The 13,819-nt window shown below is 40.7% G+C and overlaps 1 protein-coding gene across 1 annotated transcript in view; it reads left to right on the top strand.

Moving 5' to 3' along the window:
- Window positions 1-13,819, top strand: part of TAFA4 (TAFA chemokine like family member 4) — a 141,960-nt gene that overhangs the window by 120,508 nt on the left and 7,633 nt on the right. The window contains exon 3 of the mRNA XM_032149215.1: window positions 7,466-7,621. Coding sequence (XP_032005106.1) covers window positions 7,466-7,621 — 156 coding nt within the window. The remainder of the gene's footprint in view (window positions 1-7,465; window positions 7,622-13,819) is intronic.

The raw sequence follows: 13,819 nt of genomic DNA, 5'->3' as shown, positions 1-13,819 counted from the left end.
AGGAGAAGGATGCAAGGGAAATAATAGCATAAAGAAAGTCTCCCTAATCTGATGCTTTCTGTGTCTCTATTAGCTTTCAAGTAGTTTCAGCTGAAGAGCTTCTATTGCAGATGTGGTTTTGTATTTTATCCCTTTCACGATAGAAAAGCCCTGTCTGCACTGGGACAAATGGGTATTTTTTCTATTGTTTGAAACTTTTCTTAAAAGTATATTTAATAAGAAAAAAATGATATTTATTTAAGCTATTTCCTCTTCAGATAAAATTAATCCAACCTCTATAGCAGTCCTGAAGCAATGAATTTTTGTTGTAAGGATTATGATAACACTTTTAATGGTGTCTACATCAACTATTCTGGTGAATGAGGAAACAGGCATCTCACATGTTACAGCCCTGCCAGTATTTTAAGTCTTCATTTTTGAACAGAAAATATGCAACCCGATTGCAATTTCAGAAGTGTGGAAAGGAATCGAGTAACAGTTTCAAGTTTCCCCACTTAAAAAATATGTCTCAAAGAGCACCAAGAACAGTCTCTGGCACGTAGTATGCTGTACGTAAGAGTTGGTAAAATAAATAGAAATAAGTACCTACCCATCTACCCCCCATCTGCCCACCCAGACAAAGCCAGAAGGGAAGTAGCTTAGCCACTGAAAGGATTAACAGCATGAAGGGGACAGTGTTTTGTTTTTTGCTTTGTCCAGTTTCCCTCCTAGGAGCAGCCCCATTTCTGGATAACGCAGTCTTGCCTGCTCCAATTCACACTTCAAAACTTAAAGTAAACTCCATATGAGAAGTTTCATCTGCAACTTCTCACTTATTGCATGGGCCTCATGTTATGTTCTCAATATTTAGCTTCAGTTTTCAAGATGGATCACCACACCATTATGTTCCCCTGCTGTTTCAGAGGAAAAATTCATCTTTGTTCTAAGTGAATTTACTTGAAGTGGCCACTCTCTGGTACCAGGCTTATTGAACAAGGCATCCCCCCTGTACCTTTTCAGAGAATTAAGTTTATAACAAGAGCTTCTAGTTTCTTGTCTGTTTCAGCTTTCATTTTTCTCCCATCCTGCAATACTGTATGTCATACATGGTTGTAAGATATCTGTGATAGTTACTTTTCTGTGTTATCTTGACTGGGCCATGAGGTACCCAGATACTTGGTAACAATTATTCCCAGTGTATCTGGGAGGATGTTTCTGGATGAGATTAACATTTGAATCAATGGATTGAGTAAAACAGATGGCCCTTTCAAATGTAGGTGGGCCTCATCCAATCTGCTGAGGACCTGAATAGAATAAAAAGGCTGCTCTACCCCTAAGTAAGAAAGAGAGAATTCTTCCTGCCTGACTGCCTTTGAGCTGGGATATAAGTCTTTTCCTGCCTTCAGACTTGAGCTGAAACATCGGCTTTTGCTAGGTCTTAAGACTGCTGACCTTCAGATGGGAATGACACCATTGGCTCTCCTGGTTCTCAGGCCTTTGGACTTGGACTGAAACTAGACAGATGGCTCTCCTGAGTCCCCATCTTGCAGACTGCAGATCTTAGGACTTGCCTACTACCATAATTGCATGGGACAATTCCTTAAAATACTTCTCTTTTTCTCCATGTGTACATCCAATTGGTCCTGTTTCTCTGGAGAACCTTAACTAATACAACGTTATAACATGAGCTGCTCAAACAATTATAAGCAGCAATTTCTATGCGCCATTCACATGGGATCCTTATTTTCTGCCATCAGGCTTTGAGCAACTTTAAGTACCTGTTGCCGAGTACCTACCTCCTGTGCCAGGAAATTACAAAGAAATAAAAATATGTCCTTATTCAAAGATAATAGTTGTATTAGTTCATTCTCATGCTGCTAATAAAGACATATCCAAAACTAGGTAATTTATAAAGGAAAAGATGTTTAATGGACTCACAGTTCCACAAGGCTGGGGAGGCCTCACAATCATGGCAGAAGGCGAAGGAGGAGCAAAGTCATGTCTTACGTGGCAGCAGGCAAGAGAGTGTGTGCAGGGGAACTCCCCTTTATAAAACCATCAGATCTCGTGAGACTTATTCACTCTTGTGATCAAGAACAACATGGGAAAGACACATGCCCATGCGTCAATTACCTCCCATCAGGTCCCTCCCACGACACTTGGGAATCGTGGGAGCTTCGATTCAAGATGAGATTTGGGTGGGGACACAGTCAAACCACATCAGTTGTCCACTGTCACCAATACACAAATTTCTAAAAAGACTGTATGGAATCACACAAGCACTCTCTTCAAACAGAAAAAGATGTTGTCAGTGGGAAACTGAGCTATGTCCCATGACTTGCTGAGGTGGCGATGCCATTTTTGGCTCTACTTGGTAAAATACAAGCTATAAAGCAAGAGGGGAACCTTTCCTTCAGCTTTTGGTTTGAATCTCACCTCTTCTCAATCTCTAGTTATGAGGCCTGGGGTGAATTAGTTAATTTCTGTACATTTTCTTAAAGATAAAATCGGAGTAAAAAATAGTACCTAGCCCACAGCATTTTTATAAGATTGCACAGAATATTTGTAAAAAAAAAAAAAAAAAAAATTCAAACAGTACCTAAAACCTATATTTATCAAATCTAAGATGCCATCGGTTGTGAAATATACCACTATTATGCGTATTCCTAAGAAGGAAAAGCAGTGTCAATTATAATTGTAAGGTGCTATTAGTTATGTCACCTCCTGATGTATTAAAAGGTGAAAAAAATATGTATCTTAAAATCAGTGAAATACAATAGTTGGTGCTGTATAAATAATTAAAATTCTGGATCAGGCAAGCTGATAATTCAGGGCACTGTGGCCCAGTTCTAAGTTTGAATAGAAAATAATCTATTTGTACTTGTGGATGGTTATATAGCAACAGAGTTCTAAGTAAATCATGGCATTACTGAACATCCAGATCATTTCTTGACTGCTCCAAGAAGTTACAGACACATGTATTTTTCATTTTCTTAGTGGGGTTTAAAGCTGGTTTCATTACAGACTCTCAGGGGTCATTTAGTAATCTAACCAAGGCATGATGGTTTGTTATGGACTGAGTGTATCCTCTCAGAATTCATATGCTGAAGTCCTACCCCCAAATGTGATTATATTTGGAGAGAGGGCCTGTGAGGTGGTGATAAAGAGTAAATGAGGTCATTTAAGGGCATGGCCTTAATCTGACAGGACTGGTGTCCTTATAAAAAGAGGAAGAGACACCAGAGCTTGTTCTGGACACAGCAAGAAGGTGACTGCAAGCCAGGAAGAGAGCTCTCACCAAGAATTGAACAGGCTGACATCTTAAGTTTGGACTCTGTCTCCAGAGCTGTGAGAAAATACATTTCTGTTGTTTAAGCCACCAAGTCTATGGTATTTTGTTATGGCAGCCCAAGCAGACTGAGACAGTGACCAATGGGAGGACATTTCCTGAGAGAGAACTGTAAAAGAATCATCCTGGCCCCTGCTCATGGCTAGTTATTAGCTGTCAGGGAATGTTTGACTGAAAGTTGCTGATTTGTATTTGCAAACCAAAGACAGGCTCTCCCTTCCAACCTTTCCCAGCCCTTACTTTTCTGCTCACTCAGTGCTAAAGTTTCATCCTACTTTACTGACATTATAATTACTATTTATTTAATTTTACAATTGTATACAACTACCTGTGGGAAATCAATGCTCTTGTTATGAACATTTAATTAGGTTTATCATTTAAATCACTTCTCCATATTCATGCTTTCTTAAGTAGTAGATTGAAAACTTTCTCTCTTGCTGGTAGTTTGATTCTCTGGGTACTGGTTCTATCTGTGTGCATTTTACAAATGAAACTTTGCCTTAGCATTTGTTCTCACCAGTAATTGAATTTTCCTGCCATCAGCGTTGAAGATGGCATGACAAGGATGGTCCAGAAAACATTCAGAATAATATTGAGGTTATTGTTTGGAAAGCCTGTCTTTATGGATTAAAAAGTCTGAATCATGGAATATTTTTAAATTGGTTTTATTTTGAAACACATGCACCAACAGAAACCAAGCAAAGCATTATCCAGTGGGAGTCCTCGGGGAAACCTCTTTTAATGAGTAGATGAAATTGCTTACAATTCACATAACAATTTATATGTAAATGGATGTATCTGAAAATCATGAACACACTTGAGGGTACTTGAAAAAGTTGTCTTTCCTTAATAATTTCTGAACAGAACCTCTACAATCTTGTTTATGTTATTTTTATCAGAGCAAAGGTAAGTCTCCCCAGCCTGGTATAGCCAGAGTTGGTGTATTAGTTATCTACTGCTGTGTAACAAATTACCCCAAATCTTGGAAACCTAAAACAATCAACAGACATTGTTATCTCACACACAGCTTCTGTGCATCAGGAATCTGGGAGTGGCTCAGCTGGGTGGTTCTGGCTCAGGATTTCCCATGAGAGTGTAGTTATGCTGTTGGCTGGGGCTGTAGGATCCACTTCCACACTTATCCATGTGACCAATGGCAGTAGACTGTGGTTCCTGGCTATGTAGGCCTCTGCATAGGGCTGCTGATAACATGGTTTCCCCAGGACAGATGATGAACACGTGAGTGAGCGTGCCATTGTCTTATCACCTAATCGTGTACCTGGCAAACCATCACTTCTGCTGTGGTATGCTGTTGTGACACAGACCAACTCTGGTTTAATGTGGGAGGGGCCTGCACAAGGAGCCTGTTTGCAGGTTTACTGACTCAGCTGTTGTCGGGACACTTCAGTTTCTTCCCACCTGGGCCTGTCTGTAGGCTCATGACTGACAGGGTTTCCCCCGAGTGAGTGATCTGAGGGCCTGGAGATGACAGCCACATAATTTTGAACTTGACAAACCAGCACATCTGCTGCATGCTTTTGGTCATATAGACCAACCCTGGTACCATGTGGGAAGGGACTGCACAAACGTGTGAATACTTGGTGGTGGGGATGACAGGGGAGCATCTTAGAGGATGGCAGCCACAGTTGACATGTGACCTAAGCCAGGCCAGTCAGATGCACCCTTTCCTAGAACTGACACGTGGAGCAGAATGACAGATTCAGAGTGGAATTACTCAGGTTGAGCCATGAGAGTAGTTCCACTTATGGTTAGCTACGTTCACTCTTTCTTCTACAAACTCCTGATCTTCCAGTAAAGTCTCTTTGCATTAAGTTAGCTCAAATCAGTTTCTGTTGTTCTAACAAAAGACTCCTAACTGGTAAATGGATTCCATTGTAAATTACCCTTAAGTACATGTGCAATACAGAAACTATTTTATCACAGGATGATGGAATTCAGGTGGTTGGTGATGGGAGTTATAGAGAGTTGTTGGGAGAGTAGCAAGAAACTGTGGTGCTAGATTGGAATTGGAGATGTCAGTGTGTACTTATGCTGTACCCGCACACATATTTCCTTGACCTATTTGCTGAAAGGGCCTGAGTCACTCCCTAGTTGTGATGAGTAAACCTATACATTGAGATTCGGGTTTCTAAGTCTGATGCCCCACGAAAAGTAATCGAGGATTCTTGAAGAAATTATGGGGGCAGGGAAAATACCAGGTAAGTCTGGAACATCTTGAGGGTCAGAAGGTTAGTAAGTTCTCAAAGAATGATGAGAATATGACACAGCTCCTCCTGCCTAGATCTGGGACAATTTGAAGGGTCTCCTCCTGCCCAGATCTGGGACAATTTGAACATTAACATAGAATCAGTCTTACAACTATCATATTGATAATTGATTCAGGTGGAAATCATCAATGGGTACTAAAACTAGTAGGTGAAAGTTTGATAAAGAATGGGATATATTCATAGTCTCACTAATGTATCTCCCTCAAAATGCTTACTAATATAAAGGGAAAAAAATACCTTTACAATGGAGAAGCCTAACAGATACCATCCTAACCATTTAATTAAAGGTAATAGCACTGATAATGGGATGAAAGGACATTGGGTATTTCCTGATATGATGCACTAAGAATATAGAATCACTTCTGGGACAATCTGCTAAAAATGCATTGCTTGAATCTAATCAAGAGGAAGCATCACGCAAATCCATACTGAGGGACATTCTGCAAAATAAATGGCATGTAACTCTTGAAAAATGTCAAGGTCAAGAAAGAAAGACTGAGGAGTTTCTGAATAAGGGAGGCTAATGAAATGTGACAATTGAATGCAATGCATGCACCTTGGTTGGATTCTGAGCAGGGGGAAAATAGCTATAAAAGGCATTATTGGGACATTGGCAAAATTTGAATATAGATTGTACGTTACATAGTAGCATTGTATCATGTCAAATTTTCTATCTTTAGTCATTATGTAACCTTATGTCTTTGTTTTTAGAAAATACACAGTGAAGTAGTTAGGGGTAAAGGGGCACCATGTCTGAAATTTACTCTCAAATGGCTTAGAAAAACGAGAGAGTGAATGATAAAGCAAATGGGGCCACATATTAACTGGTGAACCTCGGTGAAGTCTGTTACAGCGGCAATTGCCAAGTAATAACAAAGTACCACACATTTAGCACCATGTTTCTGCAGGTCAGAAGTCTAGCACTGCCTGGCTGGATTTTCTGCTCAGCGTCTCACCATTGGGTTAAATTCAAGGTATCAGCAGGCTGCATTCCTTTATGGGGAGGCTCTGGGGAAGAATCAGCATCCAGGCTCACTCTGGTTATTGGCAGTTCTTGAGGTTGTAGGACTGAGATCTCCATTTCCTTGACATGTGGCCCCTCCATCTTCAAGCCAGCAATGGCACCTGGAGCTGTTCATCTGCCTGCTTTTCAGGGCTCATTTGAGACCTGAATGGCCCGACCTGGGTAATCCAGGCTACGCTCCTTCTCTTAAAATCAATCAGTTGGCCAGTCACGGTGGCTCACACCTATAATCCCAGCACTTTGGGAGGCCGATGCAGGCAGATCACTTGAGGTCAGGAGTTCGAGACCAGCCTGGCCAACATTGTGAAACCCTGTCTCTACTAAAAATACAAAAATTACCTGGGCATAGTGGCACACACCTGTAATCCCAGTTACTTGGGAGGCTGAGGCAGGAAAATCGCTTGAATCCAGGAGGTAGAGGTTGCAATGAGTTGAGATCGCGCCACTGCACTCCAATCTCAGTGACAGAGTGAGATTCCCTCTCAAAAAAAAAAAAAAAAAAAAAAAAAAGTCTATCAATCTCAGTCACATCTGCAAAATATCTTTTATCATGTAATTAATGTGACATAACCATGAGTGTGACCCAGGGGTTGAGGATCCTGGAGGCCTCATTTCTGCCTAGCACAGGTTCACAGAAGCTTTTTGCACTCTTCTCACCACCTTTATATAAATTTGAAATAATATGTTATCAAAATAAAATGTTACAAAGACTCATAAGCATAGCACAGGAAGTTGGAAAATGTCATCATAGCATCATTTTGGTTTTGGTGGTGTCATTTCCTTCTAACAGCACTGGGTTTGTTTTTCTTCCCCATTACCTACTAGGTCACCACCAAATTAAGCAAGGGACCTGTGAGGTGGTCGCTGTGCACAGGTGCTGCAATAAGAACCGCATAGAAGAGCGGTCACAAACGGTCAAGTGCTCTTGCTTCCCGGGACAGGTGGCCGGCACAACTCGGGCTCAGCCTTCTTGTGTTGAAGGTAAGACCTCTCTGGTCAGTATCTCTGGTATTTCAAAAAGGCCAAAACCCACCAGGAATTTCCCTACTTTACTGTCTTTGCAACCCAAAGAAACCTAGGGTTGCTTTGAGATCAGTGTCCATCCAAAAGTGAACATAAATACAACTCCAGAAATGTCTTGATGGTAAGATAAGTCTTCAATAATGTCCCACAAGGGGTACCAATGGGGAGTTATATTATAGGGCAGTTGGGAAGATGTGCTTCAATTCCTTTTGCCCACCTGTCTCCAAATCTCACTCACCAAAGCAATTGTTTCCACTGATGCCCTGTTCTCCTTCCTCTTATACTCTGTACTCAAAATTAGCGGCATGACTTTCTCACTTCATGCTTGGTGTTATAGGTTAGTATCCTCTCTTTTATTTCTAGTTGATCATTTTAACAGACATTTATAGGACAGTCTCTTTGGAACAACTTCCCTGGGAATAGTTTGGAATCATGTATCATTCATTTGTAATCTCCAAATCCCCTAGCAGAGTGCTGTGCCAATAGTTAAAAAATATATATGAATGTTGATGGTTGTAGGTGGAGGCCTGGGATTGATTTCTTTTGATACCCCTGGCTTCTTCCAGCAGACACCGTGTTAGAAACAAGTGTCAGTCCCAAGGGGAACAGATACACGGGGTTAGTCCTGTAGCAGTTTCTCTGCAGTGTCACGAAACCTCCCTGAAAATGAACATTTCCAGTCTCATTTGATGCATGTCTAAAGGTCAGCAGTTAAAACACACACACATTCTTAACTCCAGATCATAATGCACAGCGAACAAGAATGGCTGATTTACCTGCATCCCATTCCCCCTACCAAACACACATATAGACATACACAACTATATGGGCTCTGTGGTTACAGTGGTATATATTAGCACCATCTCAGCCACCTTTAAAACAGGAAAGTGAAAGTGGAAATTTTCCACCTACACTTCTTTATCAGAAACTTTGGGGGCCAAATGTGTTGCTGAATTCAGACTTTGCTCATATTTTATGTGGGTAACATAGTAAATATACCATCTATTACCTTACAGACTTTCTGGACTCTCCACTTGCACCCCATAATCACAGAAATATTACTATATCTGCAGTGAAATGTATGAATATTCATGCAGGATGGGATAAGGCTGGATAAAGAACTTCATGTTAATTCAAGTCAGGTTTTGCTGTCATCTTACAGAAAACCTGTCAATTTCCAGAGCTTTTTGGATTTGGGGATTATTGATAAAGGATTGTCAACCTATAAAAAAAAGATGAAGATCTTTAACATTTAAAAAATGGCATTTAAAAGAAATATGCTGAGTTTCTATGTCTCCAGCTGGGGAAGTCTAATGTATTTATCATCTCTATAAATTGAATCCAAATCACATCACAACCATTCTTTCTCCTGGCTGTCTCTCAAATCAGCCCACTTTTCCCCATCCCCACTGCTACCTCCACAGTCTAGGGGCCACACTTAGATCTTGCTGAGTGTGCCACACCTCTCCTTCCACTTTCAGTCCTGTACCCAGAATGATCTACACAAACAGAATGGATTATGTCACTCCCATACTGAAAACCATATTTTAGTGGCTTCCCACTGTCTTTAAGATAAACTCCAGGAGTTCTTTACCATGGCTTGCGGAGCCCTGCAAGATCTGTGTCTCAGTTCTCTTTCAAGTACTCTACCCTAGGCAATCCAGAGTTCTTCCCATTTCTTTTCATTACTAATTTATATCCCTTGCCTGAATCATGGCCCTCCTCCCCATGACACACACCTGGTCTGCTTAATTCTTCTTATTCTCCTTTCAAATCTCTTGTAAGTTCTTGCATCACCCTGGACTTCCAGTTCATGATACTCATCCCATGTTATTGTAAAAACGTGTGCCTTCCAGTTAGTTGAAGGTAAGACCTCTCTGGTCAGTATCTCTGGTATTTCAAAAAGCTTGTGGATAGGGATGTGGTCTCTTACTTTCATCTTTCCCCATTGGCTGGCCCACAAACAAGTTTTAGTACAGTGGAGAATGGACTTTGCTAATCACAGATTGCTCTCTACAGACAATGTGTTTGCTTGCCTCTGTAGGCCTTAAACGTCTTCTAACAAACTCTTTTTATATTCTGTCTAACCCAGAATAATGTTTTACAATATTCAAAGCACTTTTATTGGTACCTAAAAAGTACTGATAGGGCAGTTATGACTATTAGTGTCTTTATCTTAGTAAAGAAAATATGAATACCTTACCCCAAACTATCTTGTTTTAAATTTTATGTATGAGAAAATCCCCTTTGACCACGACCTTAGGAGTAACTACGTTTATCTGTTTGGTCAATATATTTTTCTGTATATTTGTGTATTTGGAGATAGGTTTGTAGAAAACAGTGGTAGATTTCAATATGAGTGTGTGTTTTACACAAATGCTATCACATTAGATATTTCACTCATCCTGCTTTATTCCTATCAGTATTAGGTTGCAGAAGTCTTTGTGTGCTGGTACATATTGATCTAACTGGGTGTTTTCAATTGCTCCATAGCATTCCATGTATGGATAGGCCATAATTATTTAGCCATTTGTCTTCCTTTTTTAAAATAATGATAAGGTCTTGCTCTGTCATCTAGGTTGGAGTGCAGTGGCATGATCATAACTCGCTGCTGCCTTGAACTCCTGGGCTCAAGCAATCCTCCTACCTCTGCCTCCCAAAGTGTTGGGATTACAGGTGTGAGCCATTACACTTGGCCACCATTCCTTTATTGATGGACATTTTGGTTGTGTTTATGGCAAAACAAACAGACTCTCAGGTTAACTAAATGGTTTCCCTAGTGTCACAGGATCAGTGATACGGACCAGTCATGGAGCATCTGAGCAGAGTCTATGCAGTGCTGTCTACTAAAATGTTCTGTGATGATGCACATGTTCCCTCTATATATATTTATGGAGATAACCTGTGTAGATAGATATCTTATATCTCTATGTGATGATATATATGTCCAGTGTGGCTAGTAGCCATTAGCCACCCGTGGCTATGGAGCATTTGAAATGTGGCTAGTGTAAATTTAGATTTAATAGGGACTTGTGGCTTAAAGCTTCACATTGGACAGTGCAGGTTATGCTTGATGTAAACATGTAACTTGAGTGTAACATTTGTTGTCAGAGAGTGCCAATACCCTGAAAGGTGAGATTGTGTCTTTCAACTTGTGTCTCCTATACCTAACATTGTCTGGCAAACAGTTGGTGTTCAGTAAATGTTTATTGGATCAAAGTCACTGAGAAGTGTAGGAAGTTTAAGCTTTGGTTGGGATGTATGTCTGATTTCATCTCTCTTTGATCTCTTCCTTATCTGAATATGTTTCCATTAGGGCTTTTTAGCTTTACCTGCTTAATCTTTATCCCATAATAATTATGCAGTATCATGCCCTAATTGGAATGTGAGAAGACCTATTCTCTGCTGATATGTTCCTCTTATCTTATTTGTCAATAAGAATAGAAAGGATCTAAAATATAAAATTTACCTGAATTTACATTTAAATTAAAACAAAGGCAAGAAGACATTGGCATGGCGCACTAATTAATGCTGACATAGAAACTGGAATATCCTTTTGCATTTCTGTTAATCCACACCACAGATACTTATCTACTGTTTTCATTGCTTTTCGGTAAAGCCATAGATTATATTATATAAACAGGGAAAATAATTAGCTGTTCCCCTTCTACCAAACTTTAACTTATGAAACCTCCCCTGAGTTATTGAAGTGGGTCTTTAATATACATTGGGGATTTGGGAGACGGGACAGGGAATTATTTGATTCTAAGACTGTGGTTACTTGGGTCCTAAAACAGCTATTCAGCTGGTAAGCATTCTCTTTTTGAATCTTTGGCTGGCATATACAGGTCTGTTTTATGGTGGAAACTATATTCTACACATTTATCAAAATACTGCTCTACAGAGATAATGCTGAATGGTTTTATGATAAAATGAGACAAATGTGTAGTACAAGGAAGTTTATTTTGTCAAAATGGTTTCTAAATATTGGGTTTAAAAGATTAATAAAACAAAAGCTCAGAAATGGAAAGTAGTTACTTTTCAAAGCTATTTTAAAATTTTTTTGATGTCCCAATTTCTATCACTTTTTTTTTTTTGAGACGGAGTCTCGCTTTTTCACCCAGGCTGGAGTGCAGTGGTGTGATCTCTGCTCACGGCAACCTCCACCTCCCGGGTTCAAGCGATTCTCCTGTCTCAGTCTCCTGAGTAGCTGGGACTACAGGTGCGTGCCACCACGCCTGGCTAATTTTTTTGTATTTTTAGTAGAGACGGGGTTTCACCATGTTAGCCAGGATGGTCTCAATCTCCTGACCTCGTGATCTGCCCGCCTTGGCCTCCCAAAGTGCTGGGATTACAGGCATGAGCCACTGCACCCGGCCCACTTTTTCAAGATGTCAATTCATTTAGTTAAGACGGAGAGTTACTGTGTGGACTGCAGACAACTTTCATGGCTTCACGGGCTGTGTGATGAGACATAGGGTCTGTCTTTACAATGTGTTTTCATTCAGCATGTTCTCCTTCCACTTAAAACGTATTTTTCTCAGTGCAGACACATGAATGACAGAGAGGATGGGAGTTGGGAGGATATGTATGTTGTATATGTTGGTTCGTTCATCATTTTAATTTGGCACCTTTGTGCCTGACCTGCCCTAGATGCCAGACGGAAGCATGATAAGGAGACTCAGGTCCTGGTTTCAAGGAACTCAGTTTACTAGTTCAGAGAAAGAAACTTTTATTAATGAAGGACCCAAAGGGAGAACAGAGAGGTGGTCAGGGATGCAGCCCCTTGAGAAGCAATGGGTCTGAATTTTGTAGGTAGAAGGATATGATGGTGGAGAGAGTTAGGGAACAAGGCAGCACAAAGCATATGAGAGTGAGTGGGGCTAACTCGGGAACTAGAAGTAGCTTGGTCTGGCTTGGAAACAGTAGAAAACAAAACTGGAAAGGTAAACAGAACCCTTGATATGAGAGGCCTTAGAATAAGTCAAATTTTAGGATTTAATTCCTGCCTTCTGGGAATTTGCATTTTAAGAGAGTGTGCCAATGAGAAAGAGTACGAAGTATTATGAACAAAGTTTATATAAAGCACTGTAAGAAAGATTCCTGAGAAGGAAAAATGTGATGCCTAAATTTGACAGGTCACCTCGTCAGCATAGGTTTCATGGTGAGTTCATAATCAGTCAGGATTTGTGTGTGCGAGCATGCGTGTGTGTGTATTAGTGTATTAGTCTCACACTGCTAATAACGACATACCAGAGAACGGGTAATTTATAAAGCAAAAGAGGTTTAATGGACTCACAGTTCCACGTGGCTGGGGAGGCCTCGCAATCGTGGTGTAAGGTGAAGGAGGAACAAAGGCGTGTCTTACCTGGCAGCAGGCAGGAGAGTGTGTGCAGGGGAACCGCCCTTTGTAAAACCATCAGATCTTCTGAGATTTATTCACTATCACAAGAACAGCATGGGGAAAAAAAACCCACCCCCATGATTCAAATACCTTGAACCAGGTCCTCCCATGAAACATGGGGCTTGTATGAGCTACAATTCAAGATGAGATTTGGGTGGGGGCACAGCCAAACCATACCAGTGTGTGTGTTTGAGAGAGAGAGAGAAAAAACTCACAAGTGGGTGTGCAAAAACTTTAAATTCATGGAATTGCCCACGGTAGGGGCAGGAAGGAAGACATAAAATAGAGGTGGCATGGTGTTTATGATGGATTAGAATTATTTTCATAAGTAAGAGCTTTGAGCAGGTCTGGTGAACTAGCACAACCTCTCATTTTGAGTTAGTATGCCTTCAAACTGTAGATCAGTGTTTCTCAACCAGGGGCAATTTTGCACCCTTGGGGATATTTGACATTGTCTCAAGACAGCTGGGAGAGGGTGCTACGGGTGTCTAGCATGTAGAGGCCGGAAGTGCTGCCTTACAATGCACAGGATTGACCGCCACGATAAAGAATTAACCAGGTTCAAATGTCAATGACATTGAGGTTGACAAACCCTGACTTAGAGGTTCCCAATATATGTGGATATGCTTGTGTGGGGCTGCATTTAGTAGAGAGGACAAACGTAGATCACAAAAGATCAGTGTATGTGTACTCATGCACTGACTCAGTACTCTGTGTACGTTGTGGAACTAACAATGTTGTGTTATTTGCAG

This window comes from Hylobates moloch, unplaced genomic scaffold, assembly GCF_009828535.3.
Source record: "Hylobates moloch isolate HMO894 unplaced genomic scaffold, HMol_V3 SCAFFOLD_4, whole genome shotgun sequence".
In the NCBI taxonomy this organism is placed as follows: Eukaryota; Metazoa; Chordata; class Mammalia; order Primates; family Hylobatidae; genus Hylobates; species Hylobates moloch.
Note: the sequence above shows the minus strand (reverse complement) of the source record. Positions and strands in the feature narration are given on the sequence as shown.